This window comes from Chaetomium strumarium (assembly GCF_033439665.1).
Source record: "Chaetomium strumarium strain CBS 333.67 chromosome Unknown B0T15scaffold_1, whole genome shotgun sequence".
NCBI lineage: Eukaryota > Fungi > Ascomycota > Sordariomycetes > Sordariales > Chaetomiaceae > Chaetomium > Chaetomium strumarium.
The window spans coordinates 7,138,775-7,156,252 of record NW_026944429.1 but is presented as its reverse complement, the minus strand read 5'-3'; the positions used below and the strand labels follow the sequence as shown (position 1 = coordinate 7,156,252).

Genomic DNA, 17,478 nt, shown 5'->3' with positions numbered 1-17,478 from the left:
CGTTGTTGATGTCGGTAATAGTGGTCCGTGCACACCCTGGCTCATCCAATCCCCCATTTCAATTGGGCCGCGCCTGGACATCAACGCTTGATGCTGCAGTGCAACCTGCCCACCGCCTTTGTGTTGCCGCGATCTTCAGTGGGGCCAGCGTCCAAATTGATTTTGGTTTGGGCAAGCTGCCCAGTTAGGGGTGGAGCAACCTTGGCGGCAGCTCAACACCTTTTTGCCCACCTGCCCCCCGTCGCTCGTTCTCCTTCCCGGCCGTGTCGCCGCTCACAGAAGCCCAGGAACTTGGGGACTGCGCGCCGTCCTTCATAAGGCGCACCTTCGTTGACCCCTTTACCAAGATAGGCATTGGCCAATTCGTGGTTGTGGTTGTTCGGCGCACCTCGACCGAGGAGTCCATTCTCTAGACTCCTTTGTCCACCCGACTCCCGACCCCTAGGACCATCTCGACGGGTCTCATCGGGTCATTGACGGACGAGGCGATCATGAGTTCCTCTCCTCATTCCGGCACAGGCCAAGCCACCGAGACGGCAGCGCCGTTCACTCGGGCGCCACGGAGGACTGGCAAGCCCCAGCACATGAACGGGCCGCTCTATAAACAGGCAAACAGCAATGTCGTGCTGGTTCGCCGTCCCAAGAGGAAGGATGAAGGCCCAATGAAGCAGCTTACCCGGTGGTTTGTCGACAACCAGATTGGTGCGCTGAAGCTTCCCCTGATAGCTCCTGCTGCCCCTTGAAACTGACCCGATTCATTCAGGCTTGTCGTTCAACCTCCTTGCCCTCCTCTTCCTCGCCCATGGCATGCCCCGCGCCAGAGACTACACAGCCAAGTACTTCACTCTCTCGTACTACAACCCGAGCACGGAAAAATATGGGCTGGGCTGGGCCGATGCCCACCTTGTCCTCTTCTGCGTGGTTCTCTTGACGGGCCTGCGCGCCGCCACCATGGAGTACATCCTCGCGCCCTTTGCCAAGTCGCAGGGCATGTCCAAGCGGAAGGACATAACCAGGTTCAGCGAGCAGGCCTGGATGGTGGTGTACTACTCGGTGTTTTGGCCTCTCGGACTGGTACGTTTGCGGGGATCGCGCTCCTTCGTAGGGAAGGCGGCTAACACAGCACCCAGTACATCTACCGCCAGTCGCCGGCCTATCTCAACCTCCGCGAGCTGTGGACTAGTTGGCCAGACCGCGAGATCAGCGGGCTTATGAAAGGATACATCTTGACGCAGCTCGGCTTCTGGCTGCAGCAGATGATTGTCATCAACATCGAGGAGCGGAGAAAAGACCATTGGCAAATGTTCATCCACCACATTGTCACGAGCGCCCTCATGTATGCCGCGTACCGGTACGGCCACACGCGGGTGGGGAATCTCATCCTGGTCCTCATGGATGTATCAGACCTGGTACTCGGGGTACGTAAACAATATCAAGATGCTGTCACCCGCGCCACTTCTTGCTGACGACCAGACGCGGTGTATCAGATTGCCAAGTGCCTCAAATACCTTGGATACCACACCATTTGCGACATCATGTTCGGCGTTTTTGTGTTGTCATGGCTGGTCGCTCGGCACGTCTTCTACCCGATGGTGTGCTATTCTGTGTGGGCTCATACGCCCGATATTATGCCGACTGGCTGCTTCAAGGGCACCAAGGAGAACCTCACCGGGCCCATTGAGCCACCCACGGACAAGGGCGCCAACTACCTCCTAGAACCGCTATGGGACTCGGAAAGCATGTTCTGCTACAACGAAACGGTCAAGTGGTCGTTCCTGTCGATGTTGCTCTTCATTCAAGCCCTAGCTCTTATGTGGTTTACGTTGATTATCCGAGTCCTCATCAAGGTGCTGAACGGATCCTCCGCCGAGGATGTCCGGAGCGACGACGAGGGCGAGGACGAGGAGGAGTATGTCTATGAGGAAGCGCAGCCGCTCGAGGAGGAGGTTGGCGTCGAGGAGATTGACCTCAAGAACTGGGAGCGGAGGACGGGCGTGAAGCGGCAGGCGTCGGCCACTACGGGTGTCAGCCTGCCCGGTCACAGCGACCGCAAGGAGCTTCTGGGGCGGATCGGCTGCGAGAAGCAGGTCGATTGAGGGGTTCTGATGGTCAGATGTTGATTGCCAATTTCCTTTTGCCGAGCGCAGCCTGGGAAATGTTAGCGGCCGGGCTGCAGTGGAGAAAAGGGCAGTCATAGCCGGTGTCTGGGTGGCTTTAGACTATGGGAAGTATGCGCAAGGGAAAGGAGACCTTGGGCGGGACTGCGGCAGTAGTATACCCCTTGCCTTCATGACGAATTGTTGACGAAATGGCTTTCGCCCTGGTGGCCGGTGCATTTCTTCTCTCAAGACTACGGGACCTTGTATAGCTACGGCACTCTCATGAAAAAAAAGTTTCGGCAGGTTAGACTATACCCTGGTAGTTTGTACTTGATGGCCGCGTCATAAATGGAATCTAGTGATGTTCTGTCACTTTGGGCCAAGATATCTCGCTCCGTTCGCCTAAAACCATGCTTGCATCTTCCTCTTCCTCCTCTTGGTGAGTTCAGAGAGAATGTGTGAGATAATGCCAGCTTTGACGCGAGTTGAAAAAGTCAAGAACAGCACCTATTGTACCTGCGATCTCCGGGATCAGTAAACGGCTGAAAGAAGCTCTGGAAGGGCTCCTCCAGGGCTCTGGCACGTCCTTCAGGGGCAATACCAGCAGATATACGGAAGATTACCTTCTTGATCTCGTTATGGAAGCGTTGTGACATACTGAAGAAGGTGAGCGAGTGAAGGTATCCAAATGAGTGTCAGGCCGGTGGTGAGGTGAGTGAATGCCAGTGAATGCAGACATAGATGCTGCGTATATTCGGTCTCGACGTTCTTCAGTTGTGGTGTTCCCGTGTAATGGCGACCGTGACGACTATCACAACATGATCTCGTGTGCTTTCATCTCCAAATCATCACTGAACGTACTGGGATTCAAGCAGCTTATTTGCGTTATTGTGTTTACCTGCAGTAGTTTCGCCTCTAACCGAGGTATGGCCTAATCTGTGCCTGATGATGTCAATCATCTTCTCACACTGTGGCACAGTGAATACCAGAAGTTCATGGCACGTTTAATCAAGGGAAGAGAACCTTTGCAGGCAAACCCCGAAGTTCGCTTACCCGCAGTCAGCGTTCCCGACTTCAACGCACCTTCCCAGAGTATTTTTCGATCCTGCCATCCTCCAATACGCCCGATACCTAAGGTACCGATACCTAATTATCTCAGGCGCGAGCTATGGTATCGCTCGTGAAGTGGATGAGGCGAGTCTTGCGCCCGGATCCGTGGAAGCCTCTGCAGTTTCCGACGGCTGGCTTCGAGGAATTTCCTGCTTCAGAAGTGCTGGAGGAAGAGTTTTTCCACGAATTCAAGAAGGGCGATTACTACCCTGTCAACATTGGCGACCTTCTTGACTCTGACACGTATCAAGTTGTTGGCAAACTAGGCTTTGGGCGGACGTCATCGGTATGGCTCGCCCGAGATCTCCGGTCTGTGTTCTCCATCCTTTCCATGTAATAGCCCCCCTGTTCCATTAACACAGAGAGCTTAGAGCGCGCAAATACGTTGCCTTGAAGATTTTCACCAGATGGGAAGGAGAGACGTGCAGGGATGAGTTCCAGACCTGCAAGGCCATCGAGGAAGCCGGCCATTCCCATAAAGGACGCTCGTACCTGAGAACCGCACTGGACCAGTTCACCATCGACAGGCCGGGAGGCCTACCTCATCATTGCCTCGTCCAAAAGCCACTCTGGGACACGTGGGGGGACCTGCTCTATCGGAACCCGAACAGACGCTTCTCCCAAGCGCTTCTCAAGGTTAGCCTGCAGCAACTCCTTAGTGCGCTCGACTACTTGCACACGGAGTGCAAGCTTGTCCACACAGGTAAACGCCCAGATTCACAGATGTCTCCGATCTATACAACTCTATGACAGTAGTAGATCCTTTCTGATACTGGCTGCGACAGACATCAGCGAACACAACATCCTGCATTCTATAGTCGACAAGGACATCCTGAAGGCGTACGTGAAGGAAGAATTCAAGACACCCACCCCGCGGAAGCACGTCACCCTCGACGACGGCACCACCGTCCCCGTGTACGCGTCACACCGGTTCGGCATGCCCAAGCACTTCGGCCACATTGTCCTCAGCGACTTCGGCGAGGCCGTGCGCGGGGATGTGAAGCACAACCACCACGCGCAGCCGAACCAGTACCGGGCGCCCGAGGTGCAGCTCGGCGCGAGCTGGAGCTACCCGATTGATATCTGGAACGTGGGGTGCCTGATCTGGAGTGTCTTCGAGGGGCGGCATCTATTCCGCGGCAGGGATCCGGTCAATCACCGGTACAGCACCCGGGCGCATCTCGCGGAGGTTGTTGCGTTGTTGGGACCGCCGCCGCTGGATTTGCTTCGGCGTGGATGGAGGAGCAAGGAGTTCTTCTCCGAGGATGGTGAGCCTAACTCGTCATAGAGGAGATTTTCAGGGAGATAAAGGGGGACAAAGATATCCGAGCTGACAGTTGCGTTTTGCTTCGCAGGCCAGTGGATCGCGAACGTTACCATTCCACGAGACAACAGCTTAGAGAAGGCAGAACACTTCCTCACCGGGAGTGACAAGACCATGTTTCTTAACTTTGTCAGGGGCATGCTAGCCTGGCGACCGGAGGACCGCAAGACGGCACGCGAACTGCTGAAGGACCCGTGGCTGAACGCGTGGGAGGACATGGATGACTGATCTCGCTCAGGGAGCCTTCGACTGTCGGGAGTGGAAGAGAACCGTTCGTTTGATTTCTACAGATGGGAAGTTTATAGCAGGTACAGAGCACATGGAGATGAGGACAAACGGGCGAGAAGACTGGTGTCGGAAGGGGCCAAATCTATAGTTTGCTGTCGTACTAGATCAAACTGTGCTCTTATGTCGACTGCAAAGGCGCGATGGATGTGACATAGTAGGCACGCATTGTCTTGCATTCCATGCTTATTTAAACACTCCACCGGTCATAAGTTCGCTACGGAGCTGGTCGTATTCATCTCGCTGTGCGTGGCCGGCTTGGCATGTTTCATGCATTCATCGCTTCCGCCATGAACAGTCTCCGTGTTCTTGGCCCGTGGGTTGTTGACTGAATGGAGAAACTATTCGGCTTCCACACTCCGCTTTGTTTCGCTCCCCGATGTGGAGCCATCTTAGTGGCGGAACCCTTTTTCACCGCAGACGGGAGGTGGTCATAGGACTCGCGGATGATGAACCACCGTGTAACATTGTAACTGGGGCTCGGGGTAATGGAGTGAGTACTTACAATTAGCCGCCGGGGACAGCATACAACAGAATACGATACGAAGCGGTGGGGGGCTCAGCTATACAGGTGCCGAGGGTAATGAGTATTAATACGCTCTAGCCCTACGAGTAAGTCGGGATAAGACTGCCACTCCTTCACTCTAGTTCTGGGATCTGTATTGCAACCTACATCGGCAATCGGTCAATATGCTTCCTTGGTCAACCCTCCTTGTGGCCGGATTCGCCGCGGCGGGAGCTCACGGCAGCCCGGTTGAGGTTTGTCGACGGGCCACTCCGACGGTCTACCTCGCGGGCGACAGCACCACGGCCAAGACAGGCAACGGTCTCATGGGTAAGTAGTACAGCTAAATAAAGCCAACGCTCACATGCTTCGTGTACAATACAATACCTGACTCGGAAACAGGGTGGGGCGAGTACCTGCCCAAGTACCTCACGGTTCCCGTGGTGAACAAGGCCGTCGCGGGGCGGTCGGCGCGCAGCTACACCAACGAAGGGCGCTTCAGCGAGCTGACCAACCTGGTCAAGCGCGACGACATCGTGGTGATTGAGTTCGGGCACAACGACGGCGGCTCGCCCAACTCGGCCAACGACAACGGCCGCAGCGACTGCCCGGGCACGGGTGACGAGGTGTGCCGGTCCGGCAAGACGGGCGAGACCGTCTACACCTTCAACCACTACATCGAGACGGCCGCGCGCGCCCTCGTCGCCAAGGGCGCGCGCGTCATCGTCAGCAGCCAGACGCCCAACAACATGTGGGAGGGCGGCCAGTACAACCCGGCGCCGCCCCGGTTCGTGGCCTACGCCGCGCTCGCGGCCAGGAATGTCGGCGCGCCCGGGGCCACCTTCGTGGACCACTTCCAGTCCGTCGCCAACATGTACCGTAAGCTGGGCAGTGCGAAGACCAACGCGCTCTACCCCAAGGACCACACACATACGAGCCCCGAGGGCGCGGACCTGGTAGCCCAGGCGTTTGTGCAGGCCGTCGGGAGGGACTTGAATGGGACGACGCCACTGAAGGGGTTTTTGAAGAGTCCCGTGCCGGTTGTGTGGTGATTTGTGAATGAAAACAGGAGATCATCTTGTGTATTCAGGATTGAAGAGTTGGGTATGAAGTTCTAGGATCACCATATTACTATTGAATTTATTATACTATGGTTCGTGCGAGCGTTTCGGAGACTGATGGAAGAGGTACGAACCAGGAGCTTATTTAAACGATCCTCGTCGTGATTGCTACCTACCTTCTAAGGTACTGTAATACTATCCAATCCACTCACAGTGTCATTCTGAACCTGAGAGGCCTGTAAGCTCTTGTAGCGGTCGTGGTTTTCGATACATCTGTAGATACAAGTCACTGACATGCTACCTGCAGTCTGTCTAACAACTTGAAGTAGTACTAGTAATCGAACCATCCAGTAGCTGGTAACCGCTTCCTTGATCAGGGACTTCAACTGGCTCGCCCTCCCTCCTCAGCCGCCACTGCATCCATACGTGTTGGTACATACATGATCCGACACATGTACAATACAACACCCTGTAAAAATCCCCATTGCAGTCGACCTGGGCTGCCCGATACGGCGATTGGGGAGACGGCTCTGGGGAAGCCGTGTACCGGGCAGCAGCAAGAGGATCGGTTGAGTTTGGTATGGTAGTAAGGTCATGCTTCGTGATGGTTAAGTTGGAGTTAATTCAAGATTACCTTCTGGCATCTTTGAGCCCGGACAGGTCGGTTATGGGAACTCGGTCGGTTGGGCGGTTATCGTATAGACGAGCTACAAGAATATTTATGTGGGCTTAGATCGACTCGCACCTGCAAAACCCTCCACTATATCAGCTGCAATGCTCATCAAAGACGAAAGATACCTCCATAGAGGCGTCCACTTACCGACTTTGTTGCGAAGTTCCCAGCACCGCGGGATGAACCGGCTGGACGAGATGTTGGGGGGTCAAACGATCCGGTATCTGTGCCCAGAGAACCATTCTTACAATGCCGAATCATGAAGATGCCGATGCCTAGCACAAGGAGGGAGGCTGCAGTGAATGTAGCGCGGGTCACAGATCACCATGTCATACATGAGGCCGTTCGTGCCCCATCCGGAACCGATGGTCGGGGGAAGTGTGAGTTGCCGGAGTCGATGATGATATCGCCAGGCTCAAGGAGGGGCAGGAGTGTCTTAAATACAGTTTCATGCTCTCCATCATTCCGAGATCCCTGCTGGGAGCTTTGATCGAGTGCCTGGCGTGGCTGTCGTTAGCCAGGACGGAATGATCGCCGTCGCGAGTGGGTTGCTCGTGGTTGTGGGTCGAACAAACAATGTTGTTTCTGGGCTTGCGGGGTCTTCCTCTCGGTCTTAGTCTCGCAGAGTGCTCACGCTAGCTTTCTTCATGCGACTAGTTTGTCGAATCTGTTTAATTTGTTATGGTTGAATCTGTCAGGCATTCACTGCCTCTTTGACCACCCCACTACTCACGGCCTGACCCCGATACTGTTCGCGGTGCCAACTTGCGGAGCGCCGACCGTGTAGGCCATGTATCGGAGGTTGCCATTCCCCCAAAGACGGCGGCAACGTAGCCTTATCCACCGCTTCTGGTAATGTGAATGGGCAAGTACTCATCGCCTTTGTGAGGCCGAGCTTGCCGTCATCGCCGCGAAGGGTGAGAAATCGGTTGAGTTTGGTATGATGGCAAGGTCATGCTTCGTGATGGTTAAGTTGGAGTTTATTCACTGTCTCTGTGACCCTGCCCGGAGCCCGATGGGAGCTGGAAACGAGTTGGAGGGTTAGGTTTCTTTGCGGCCTTGCCTCAGCTTTGGCATCCTCTGCACCTGGAATCGCAGGAATTCCCTGCCCCGCATCCAACGCCATTGTTTTCCACAGGCTGTGATGTCTGGCATCCTCGTTGGTGACCTTGGCCCCGGTGCGATTCAACGAGGGTCGACCGCCAAACCCCTCGGCCATAGCCCCCTCTGAACGCTCCACGTCGTCGAGTAAAGCCACGGTGATGCCGCCATGATGCACATTAGACAGTCTCTGTCCGTCTGATCTTAATATACCAAGTCGGATGGCAGAGTCATGGGACGACCGAGTCATGGGATGGAAGGTGTCCGTCTGATATTTGAGTTTGTAACATCGAGGCACTTCCGCTAGGGGGTACGGGATGCCTGCCATGACGATCTCACACACTGCTTAGCTTCCTGCCCGTGCCGTGGTGCAGATAAAGGCAAGGAGTAAACTTCCGGGATGCCGAAAGGTGATCCTTTGCTTCTGAGACTTTCTGGACATTGCTGTGCTTCGAAGACTGCTTTGGTCTCATTGGCGACCCAATCTTCAGGAGTTTCACTGGTGCCGAGTGGTCACAGCGTTCACGAAGGTTCTTGGTCTAGAGAGAATGAAGGATATCTCCATTAACCTGTGCTAAAGACTGCCTCTTGGTGCTTCCAGACCGATTCAAATGGAACAGAGCAAGCGCAACAGCAGGCCGCCGCCGCCCATTCGACAAACTGCATTCACGCGCCCTCGTCGACGTGGAAGAAGTCTATCCACGTATACAGCGCCCTTTGCAGCTCCGAGCCTGATCTTGAGAAGAATGTTGGTATTCCACCTCGTGCAGTGCAAACTAACATGTGACCGACGAGGGGTTGGCGAAACCGGAAAAACGCTTCTTGTTGGTAGCTTTTGAAACAAAACGTCAGAACGAAACTGTTGAGAGCGGCCAGGGCGGCAAAAGTTCGGATCCGGAGCAGCTGGGTGAGCTCGCTCCTGCCCGGCCATCATTTTGTAGAGGGCTATTCTCCCTCATCACGTGTTCCTCGCTTCAGTCTCGCCCTCGATGAAGGGGCTTCGGGAGCCGGGGCCTCGGCTCGCTTTTCCCGCTCGGCAAGTTCAAGTTCGTATCTCTTGACAAACGCAGTCATGTAGGCCGCATTGGCGTCTTCGAATGGACGATAACGTCCGGAGGTAACACAGATGTGCAAGGAGGCCAACCTCCTCGCCTCACCGTGACCTCGTTTTGTCGCTTTGGTCGCTAGCGGCGGGGTGGCAAAGGGGGCGTGGTGACGGTTGCTTTGGCGGTAGCACATGTTCCTCTTCCTCCTCTTTCTTATCCTCGGCCTTCTTGGTGTCTTCGCTTCCTATCCTCCCTGGGCCTCCCTGTCTCCCTTCCGCTCCTGTCTCATTCACATACTCTCTCATTTTCACTCTCGGCACCGTTTTCTTTTTCTTTCTCCTTCTCTTTATTTTTTCCTTCTTGCTTTTTTCTTTTCTTTTTGATCTCCTCTCTTGGGGGCCTTGGGCTTCTCCTTTTCCTCTCTCTTCCTCTGGGCTTCTCCTTCCCCTTAATGCTAACATAAAAATACAAACAACGACAAAGGAAAACAGGAACAATATCAGGAATAAAACGAAAGAAAGAAGGAAAATAAAAGAAAGAACAGGATGAAAATGAGTTGATGCAGGCAGGGCCTTGTCCACTCCGAACTTATACAGATGAACTCACTACCTGAACCGACCGCTGTGACTTGAATCTGTCCGTCTGGGTTTTGTGAGAGGGAGGGACTGTGTATGTTCCCATGGACTGGAGTGCATCGGTGGCCTTCAGCTCGCTCTAGTACTGTCGTGTTTGGGAGCGGTCAGCTCGCGGACGAGCGGCTTGGCGAGAATGTCTTGGATCCCGGGGGCTCCCTCTCGGGCATGTTGTCAACTTCGGAACACTCGCGGGCGAATTCCGCGTCCCTGAGAAGAGCGTTAGTTACTGTCAAGCCGGAGTGGCGGTACGTTGCCTTTCATTGACCAAAAGGGTTGTAGTACATACCAGTGCTGCCGGTCATGTCGTAGGCCCCATGGTGATATTGCCGCTGTCCTTAGGCTTCCGCGGCATGCGACAGCAGCAGCGGGAACGGCGGCGGCGTTGTTCACGGCGAGGGCTTTGGTGTTGCACTCGCCCCAGCTGGCGCCCTCGAACCGGACGAGGATCGCCGCGGCCCCATCCGGCGGATGTCCTCGGGCACGTATGCCCGGTGGGTCTTATGGAAGCACTAGGCCTCGAACGATGCTACGTACGCCACGATGTGAGGATGCCTCAGTGGAGAGTTGAGACTTGGATATCGTCTTCACCTCCTTTAGCCCCTTGCTTCAGGCTTTGCTGTCCATCTGCTGCTCGGCCATGCCTTTTCAGTGGCGTGCAAGGCGAGGCCTCGTAGCAGAGGAATCGAGCTAATGCGTCGGGGACTGAACCGGGTGCGAAGGATGGGGGATAGTGCAGATCCTGGAGGCGCATGATCGAGAGCGTCGGTGCCCTCCAGGGCAGGGAAGCAGAACGACTGATTCCAGAGTTCAAGCTGCGGCCGTGTTGACGTTGCTGATAAGATGGTCCACATGCGCCAGACCGATGATGTGAACCTCGTCGATGCGATTTTTGGTGGAGAGAGGCCCATGATCCTTCTTAACACAAAGGCGAAGAATCTGCGCTTTAGGGAAAGGTACCACAGGAGCTAAAAGCGAGTAGAAGTCAGGTCCTCACTGTTGGCTCGTCTTCACGTTGCCCTTGTAGGCCTGCTTGAACGCGATGGCCTAACCGGCCTTGTATCCCCCCTCAATGCCATTGATAGTGCTGTAATATGCCAGATAGCGGAAAAGTGGATGAAGATCCTGCGGAGTGAAGTGCTCCTCTGGCTTCGTCCTCCGTATTCTTGGCGGCGGCTGCCTGGCCAGACGCTCGCTAGGCTCCATCTCGGCTTCAGGGGATGGCCTCCTGGAAGACGCCGAATTGGAACTTGTCGCGGAGGAACCATCAAGACATTCCTAGATTTGGTCTCCAGTCAAATGGAGTTTCTGTCGGACCACCAGGGTTTCATGACTTGATCAATCGCATATCTCTTGAAACGACAGCGTGTCAGGAACCCCGGATCGCATTGAAAGACTCGGTGTCCCGGACGTAAGTCCGACGGTACAGCTGCGATCGCAGGTGCGCCACCAAGCCGTGAGAGCATTCCACCGTGACGTGACAGTTGGAGATCTGTATGCCAAAGGTGCCCATGCCACCTGACCTAAGGTACCGTCGAGGAAGACCTTGGCTCCAGGCTTGATGTTGGGAACCATGGTATCTGTTCAGCTCCGTTAGCTTCCCCATGACTGAACCTTCAGTGAGTATGAGCACACACCATGAGCCCCTGCGGCATGTTAGGTAGCAAGAAACGGCTCAATGATGAGATGAGCAGCAGCACAAATGCCTCATTGGCGAGCTTCCTAGCAGAGGCCGTGTTAGCGATGTTCCAGTTTCCAACTCGATGCCTGATGAATGGCGTCGGGCATTACCTTATCAAACAAACTCCAGTGTACAGGTAAGCAACACATGTATTATCCGCCCTCCTCCTCCTCCTCATCCTCCCGGAGGCGGTCGTTAATGGGGATAGTGGCCATACCACCGGGTGTAAGTTGGTTGATAGTGGTGGCTTTGGTCTTCATGTTTGCCAGGAACGTGAACACGAACCGGACGCCCGTCTCTATCACGGCATTATGCAGCGGATGAAATGAAACTGAGAAGTGAACTTGATAGTACCACCCGCTCACTTTGATGAGAGAAGTGAAGTGACTCGTCCTGTCAGGGACTTGTCGGGGGAGAAAAGATGTGAAAGACAAAGCAGAGTTTGACGAATAATAAAACGAGAAAAAGTGAAAGTCGGTTTGGAACGATCTTACTGGGTTCCCATGGTGAGGACGTGGTCCGAGCGCAGTAATAGCCGCGGGGCTGGGAGTCGGGGGACACACCTCGCAGCAGGTGGTAGTCGAGATGGCAGTCATGGACTCATGGACTGAAGTTGGATCTGTAGCAGCACTTTGTCCGAGGTCGTGGAGAGGTATTGGTGGTCGTTGACATTGGAGAACGACAGCTGCGAGGAGCCTGCTGTTCAATGGCTCGCCAGTGCAAATTTGAGGCAGATTGAGACATGGATCTGAATCCTAATCGGTGGGTGGTGGCTGTCAAACTATGTGAGTACTAATACTGTACTAATTGTACCAGCGTCGTGTATCTACAACGGCTTTGGGTTCATACCTGTGAGTCATCAATCTCGCAACGATGTGAAGCGAATATCGACTGGACAGCGATAATTGAGATCAGATTAGGCCGTGCTGGCTCGGAGACAAAGGAAGTGACTTACACAAAAGGAGACACCGGCTGATTTAGATGAAAGGCCGCCACTTAATAATGGCTAGATCTGAACTCTAAAACGGCCGCGCGACTTGAGGCACCTGTGCTGTGTTGGTTGTGGGAGCGGGGTTGGTTTTGGAAAAGCCCATTGTCTTGGAGATTGGAGATGGGCGTCGGGGGGACGAGAAGGTTGTTTAACATTCTTCATTGACGAAAGAATATAAACTTGGTGTGATTGAGGAGTGCATAGCAGGGCAAGTCTTCTAGAGATGCTAGAGACAATGACTGATGTACGACAAAGTGGGTGGAAGGTTGTGCAATCTGCAGAGTTTCCATGAGAGTTGGGAGAGAAGAGAATGGTTGGGGTGGCTTGACACGGCAGAAGATGTGAAAGGCAGGAGCTGGTCACGTCGGGGAGGCAGGAACGAGAAAAGAAACGGGCAAATTCCCATAGAGGTGCTCGGTGTGGGTTGGGCTCCTGGGGTATTATCGGGCGATGCCCCAAGCTGTCTGCTACGTTGTCAGGATGTATACGGCAGGCAGCTATCCATCCGTCTGGACGGTTAATCAACCCGTTTTCCTTTGCTTGGTGTGGCTATGACTAGACGGGGGCAGCATTGGCAGGGGACTAATAAGAGGTGGCCACTTGAGTCGTGGCACGTTTCCTGTTCCATTGCCAGATACATGGGAAGTAATCCGCTCACCTGGAGGGTTAATTAGCCCGTTTTCCTTGCTTGGTGTGGCTGTAGTTGGAGGGAGGGTAGCTTCGGGAGGAGACTGATAGGCGGACTCGTCCTGACTACTTAGCCTCCGTGAGTCAAGCAGGGAAAACGGACTACTTAACTAACACTCCAGGAAAGCACGATCGATGACGATCGTGTCCTGGCAGGACAGACTTGAGCGCTCGAATAGAAACATGGGGAAGGGTCGTGTGAATTGTTGCGTGCATCGAGTCACGTCTACGGACCAAGAATGCTCTCTGGTAAGCCGGGCAATGAATACGTACCCTCCAAACAGCAACGGTAGCCCCTGCTCTTACGGGAGCGCCATTTTTGCTCTTGACGGGGACAGTTTTGCTGGTGTCGTGGTCAGATGCACCAGACGAGAAGGTTCCAGTTCTATTTGCACTTAGCAGTAGGGGCGCTCTAGCCAATGGCTTGTTAGGTACTGACACCTCTTGCCATGTTGGTGTTTACCCTCGTGTCCAGTTCTTGATTAAGATGCATTTGGGTTGCAACGGAGAAAGGGGGAGGCACGCGTTTGGGCAACGTCAGGACAGCATTAGTGCTAGTTGGTGGACAGCCAACCATGAAGCCACAAGAACCAGCTGCCAAGCTGCAGTCTAGTACAAGGAGTCTCGGTCTTGCGCGGTCACCCGCCCTTGTTTGGTGTTTCACTTCGAAGTACTGCATTGGATGCCAACTCCATAACCACTCTCTTTATTTGGCCACAGCCCGGACGCTACCTATCGTTTAATCGATCTTGAATAATGAATTTATCGGTAAACAGCATGAGTAAGGTTAACAGCAAGACCTGGCATGTAACCGATGCCACGCGCTGTAAGAGAAAGGCATTTTCCAGAGCAATAGCATCCCTTTGGCCGATGTTCGCCTTGCCACGCCTGTTTTAGCACCGCCCATCTCTCGATGGGACGCCGTCGGTCTATCGCTTATTGGCCTTCTGGATTCCCTCTGTTCCATCCTTTCTTCCCGGAATCTGCTCGCCTTGTACTCCCTTCTCTTTTCTTCTCCATCCCTTTCTTTCCTTCCGGGATGTTTCTTTCGTTTGTATTCCCTTTTACCCTGTCATCGATTCTTGCTATCCTGCTTCTTCGTACGATCTTCCGGTCCCCTCGCGCCTTTCACTTTTAGCGACCAGCTTAGAGGGAGTTCACTTTGACGTCATGCTCCTTGCAGGAATTGTTGCCTTGGTCACGGCTGTCACGCTTGCTGTAATTGCGGATGGTTTTGCCTTCGTGGACAGGCACTCTGTTCTCTACACGCTGGTTTCGAGACGCCCTGGCAACCAGGGTACCAATTGCTTGACTCCTTCCAGGCTATTGTTGTTGATCCCTCCTCTTTGTGCCAGCATAACCCCGGAAGCACAGCCAAGCACCCATCCCATCGCTTTTGATTGTCAGGACAGAATGGATCTAGTTAAGTATCATGCTGCCTGACATGCAATTAGAGTCTGGCTGGATGGGAGAGACGGGGTGGCTAAATATTCACTCCGACTGAACACTAGTACCTCCCCTCCATCTTCGAATGCTCCTTGCCGAACTTCAGAGTGCGTGCTGTCCTCTTGCCGCGGTGCCGGTTTTACGAGGGATGTATGATCTAGCAAAATTTCCGGCAAAATACTATGCGGCGCTGATATCGAATCTCTGCTTCCAGCTTCCTTGAGTTCTCGTCCTCGTGATACAGCGTGCACCACGCGTACTCACCCGCTCGTCGTCGGCCTTTGCCCCTTCCATCCACGGTTTGACTGGAAGGCTTAAGCACCCCTAGAACTCTGGCCAGACTGTCGTCCGAGTCAAAATCGATACAGTCCTCAATGCTGAACATCAGGGGCAGAGACCACAAGCTAGGTATGATACTGGAAGTACCGGTACAGCAGGAACAGGGGCAGAAGACTGGAATACAGGCTCTCGATGTACACCACAAGGAACCAAGATCCCCCAAAGTCTCAGACTCCTTAAGCAAGCAATACAACTTGTGTGACGCCCCTAAGTTCAACACTCAACTGACTCCAGGGTGTGGTTATGTCCATGCAAAGCCTCAGCCGTTCCCGTTCGAGCGTAGCCCTCTAGTTAGGGCCCTGAAACCTAGCTCTATGCATTTTTCACGGCGCCCTGCCCATGTTTCCAACCCACGTCCACATGTGTAGAGGAACGAAACGCCAAGGGAGCCCATACCCCCTACTCTTCTTGTCAGATCTCACGTAAGCCTTGGCCTTGTTGCTCGTCTGGGAGGCACCACTGGCCGACCTAGCTACCAGTACGCCGGTAATGGAACCGTTGGGGGAATAACGAAAGGCTGGACTGATGCCGGGAGCTGCGGCCTGTTGAACTTAGGGGGTCACACAGGTGACCCTCAGGCAAAAAAAGGACAAATGGCTCCTAGATCAGGAGGTGTCGGGTCTTCGTTGTTGATGAAATATAGGGATCACACCGGTTGTATTGCTTGCTTGAGGAGGAGGCTGAGTCCCAGGGGGACTCCTGTCCTTATGTACAGTAAGCCTTGAATCCCAGTCGTCCTCCCCTTGAAGGTATGTACCGGTCCTTCCAGAGTATGCAGCTTATAGCCTCTGCCCCTACTTTTCAGTAGTTGTTGTTATCGTGGTCCATCTGGTTGGCCTTACAAAGTCAGAGCTACTTGGGTGACTTTATGGGTACTGGTCCGGTAGCTCGGCGTGGACCTTCAGACGCCGCCCTCGAACAGAGATGTGTTGTTCGGGGGTGCACATCTTCTAACCACCGCTGTGCGCCGTACCTTGATAAAGCTACCAAGATCCTTTTCGACGCCTGACCATCCCCGAATCTCACTGAGAGTCTCGAAACTTGTCGTATGACCTCGACGGATACCGATCATCGCTCAAACATGCCTGGTTTTCGATCGTCAAATCACCCAGAGCAGGATCTGCAGCCCGATAGTTGTAGGCATCTGCACCGTGAGGAATAAGCATATCCCGACACCAAAGTGATGCAATTCCAAGAGAGCTTGTCATAGCATTTCCTAATTCTCGTGGAGAAGAGCGCCGAAAAATGCCTAGCATCTTTGATGCTAAGGTTATAAAAGTTGCCGAAAGGAAGATATCTGAACAAGTCCTCGTATACGTCGCCACTGCCAACATTCTGGCCTTGCTGACGAAGTCTGTCGTTGACATCGTAAATGTGTTGGTCGATATCTCGGATCACCATCCGCCCCGGGTCTTTATCCCGAATGCTTTCTAACATCCACCTCAGTGCCAAGTCAGAAAGCACGTCGTTGGGCTCGACCGTTCCGGCAAAATAGTTGAGAACCCGAGAACGTAGGTTGTCGTATCGAAAGAACCTGAACTTTTGCCGTGCTAGGTCGTAATGCGCTCCCGGAAGCCATTTCTCATAAGTTGGAAATCTAGTTCCATGCCTGGGATCTCGATGCGCTGGAGTGTGTGCAAATGCACAAAGCCTGTCATGAATAGATATAGCGTGATATATGTTGTTGACAATGCTGGAGACCTTCTTGTTATAGAAGGTTTCTAGCCAGGCAATACCCTCTCAGGCTCCAAAACCGGGAATTCTAAGACTGCCCACGGTGTCGAAAAGGCCCATGAACTCGACCGGGGTCCTAGCATCGTAGCTATTTCCACGCCTATACTATATTATCTTGGCGGACTGAGAACGGTCCAAATTTTCCTTATTGCGGTAGGTTTCATATATAGCCGCGCACCGCCGTTTCGTCTCCGCGTCGATATTTCCATTGACGTCTCATGATGGCTTTATAATACTGTCATGAATCAACCTGCAGAGGCCGGTGGGGCCAACCTGCATGGTCCGCGGGCGGCGCCCGCATCCAATCATTCCGGTTTAGGAACAGACCAATCAAAAAGGGATCACGCTTGGCATAGGGAAGGCTCGGTGATCCAGCTATAAGGCTCACCAGGGATCACTAGTGATCCAAGGTGATCCAGTATAAGGGATCACCAGAGGCAAGCAGTGATCCATGGGAAGCCCGTAGTATATAAGTTAGCTAGTCATTCGTTCTGGAGGACTCCGGGAGTTCTCCAGTGAGCAATTCAAGCAGTAGTCTTTACCTACTGTGCAGACATTGTGATTTGCATTTTTGTAAACCTTTTGGCTTTACCGAGACCTACAGTCCGACCAGCAGATACCTTCGACCGGCGAACCCTTTCAGAGGCAGGACTGCCTGTGGTTTCGTCACAGTACTTTCGAAGCTAGATATCAAGCTTCGTATACTAACACCCCTAACCTCATGGCCGGGAACTATATAATCTTAGGTCTTCTAGATACCATAT

General features: G+C 53.6%; 5 protein-coding genes across 5 annotated transcripts; 3 read left to right on the top strand and 2 right to left on the bottom strand.

The window, feature by feature from the left end:
* The first annotated feature begins 291 nt into the window (after nucleotides 1–291).
* Nucleotides 292–2,232, top strand: B0T15DRAFT_80065 (TLC domain-containing protein). Its single transcript, XM_062871331.1, has 4 exons — nucleotides 292–702; nucleotides 764–1,074; nucleotides 1,131–1,418; nucleotides 1,488–2,232. The coding sequence occupies exons 1-4, from the start codon at nucleotides 492–494 to the stop codon at nucleotides 2,094–2,096; spliced, it is 1,419 nt and encodes a 472-aa protein (XP_062727362.1). The 5' UTR covers nucleotides 292–491; the 3' UTR covers nucleotides 2,097–2,232.
* An 814-nt stretch (nucleotides 2,233–3,046) lies between these two features.
* On the top strand, nucleotides 3,047–4,951 carry B0T15DRAFT_409577 (CMGC protein kinase). The gene is made up of 4 exons (XM_062865353.1): nucleotides 3,047–3,518; nucleotides 3,581–3,912; nucleotides 3,995–4,477; nucleotides 4,565–4,951. Exons 1-4 carry the CDS (start codon nucleotides 3,268–3,270, stop codon nucleotides 4,759–4,761), a joined length of 1,263 nt encoding a protein of 420 aa, XP_062727361.1. The 5' UTR covers nucleotides 3,047–3,267; the 3' UTR covers nucleotides 4,762–4,951.
* Nucleotides 4,952–5,224: 273 nt separating this feature from the next.
* B0T15DRAFT_521904 (SGNH hydrolase-type esterase domain-containing protein) lies at nucleotides 5,225–6,600 on the top strand. Its single transcript, XM_062868588.1, has 2 exons — nucleotides 5,225–5,653; nucleotides 5,726–6,600. Exons 1-2 carry the CDS (start codon nucleotides 5,509–5,511, stop codon nucleotides 6,373–6,375), a joined length of 795 nt encoding a protein of 264 aa, XP_062727360.1. The 5' UTR covers nucleotides 5,225–5,508; the 3' UTR covers nucleotides 6,376–6,600.
* A 3,343-nt stretch (nucleotides 6,601–9,943) lies between these two features.
* Nucleotides 9,944–11,491, bottom strand: B0T15DRAFT_508126 (uncharacterized protein; the record flags this gene model as incomplete). Its single annotated transcript, XM_062867695.1, has 4 exons — nucleotides 9,944–10,046; nucleotides 10,126–10,312; nucleotides 10,889–11,114; nucleotides 11,474–11,491. 4 exons carry the CDS (start codon nucleotides 11,489–11,491, stop codon nucleotides 9,944–9,946), a joined length of 534 nt encoding a protein of 177 aa, XP_062727359.1.
* A 4,245-nt stretch (nucleotides 11,492–15,736) lies between these two features.
* On the bottom strand, nucleotides 15,737–16,933 carry B0T15DRAFT_549225 (uncharacterized protein). Its single transcript, XM_062870213.1, is given in 2 exon segments — nucleotides 15,737–16,719; nucleotides 16,735–16,933. The coding sequence occupies 2 exon segments, from the start codon at nucleotides 16,772–16,774 to the stop codon at nucleotides 16,085–16,087; spliced, it is 675 nt and encodes a 224-aa protein (XP_062727358.1). The 5' UTR covers nucleotides 16,775–16,933; the 3' UTR covers nucleotides 15,737–16,084.
* Nucleotides 16,934–17,478: the final 545 nt, after the last annotated feature.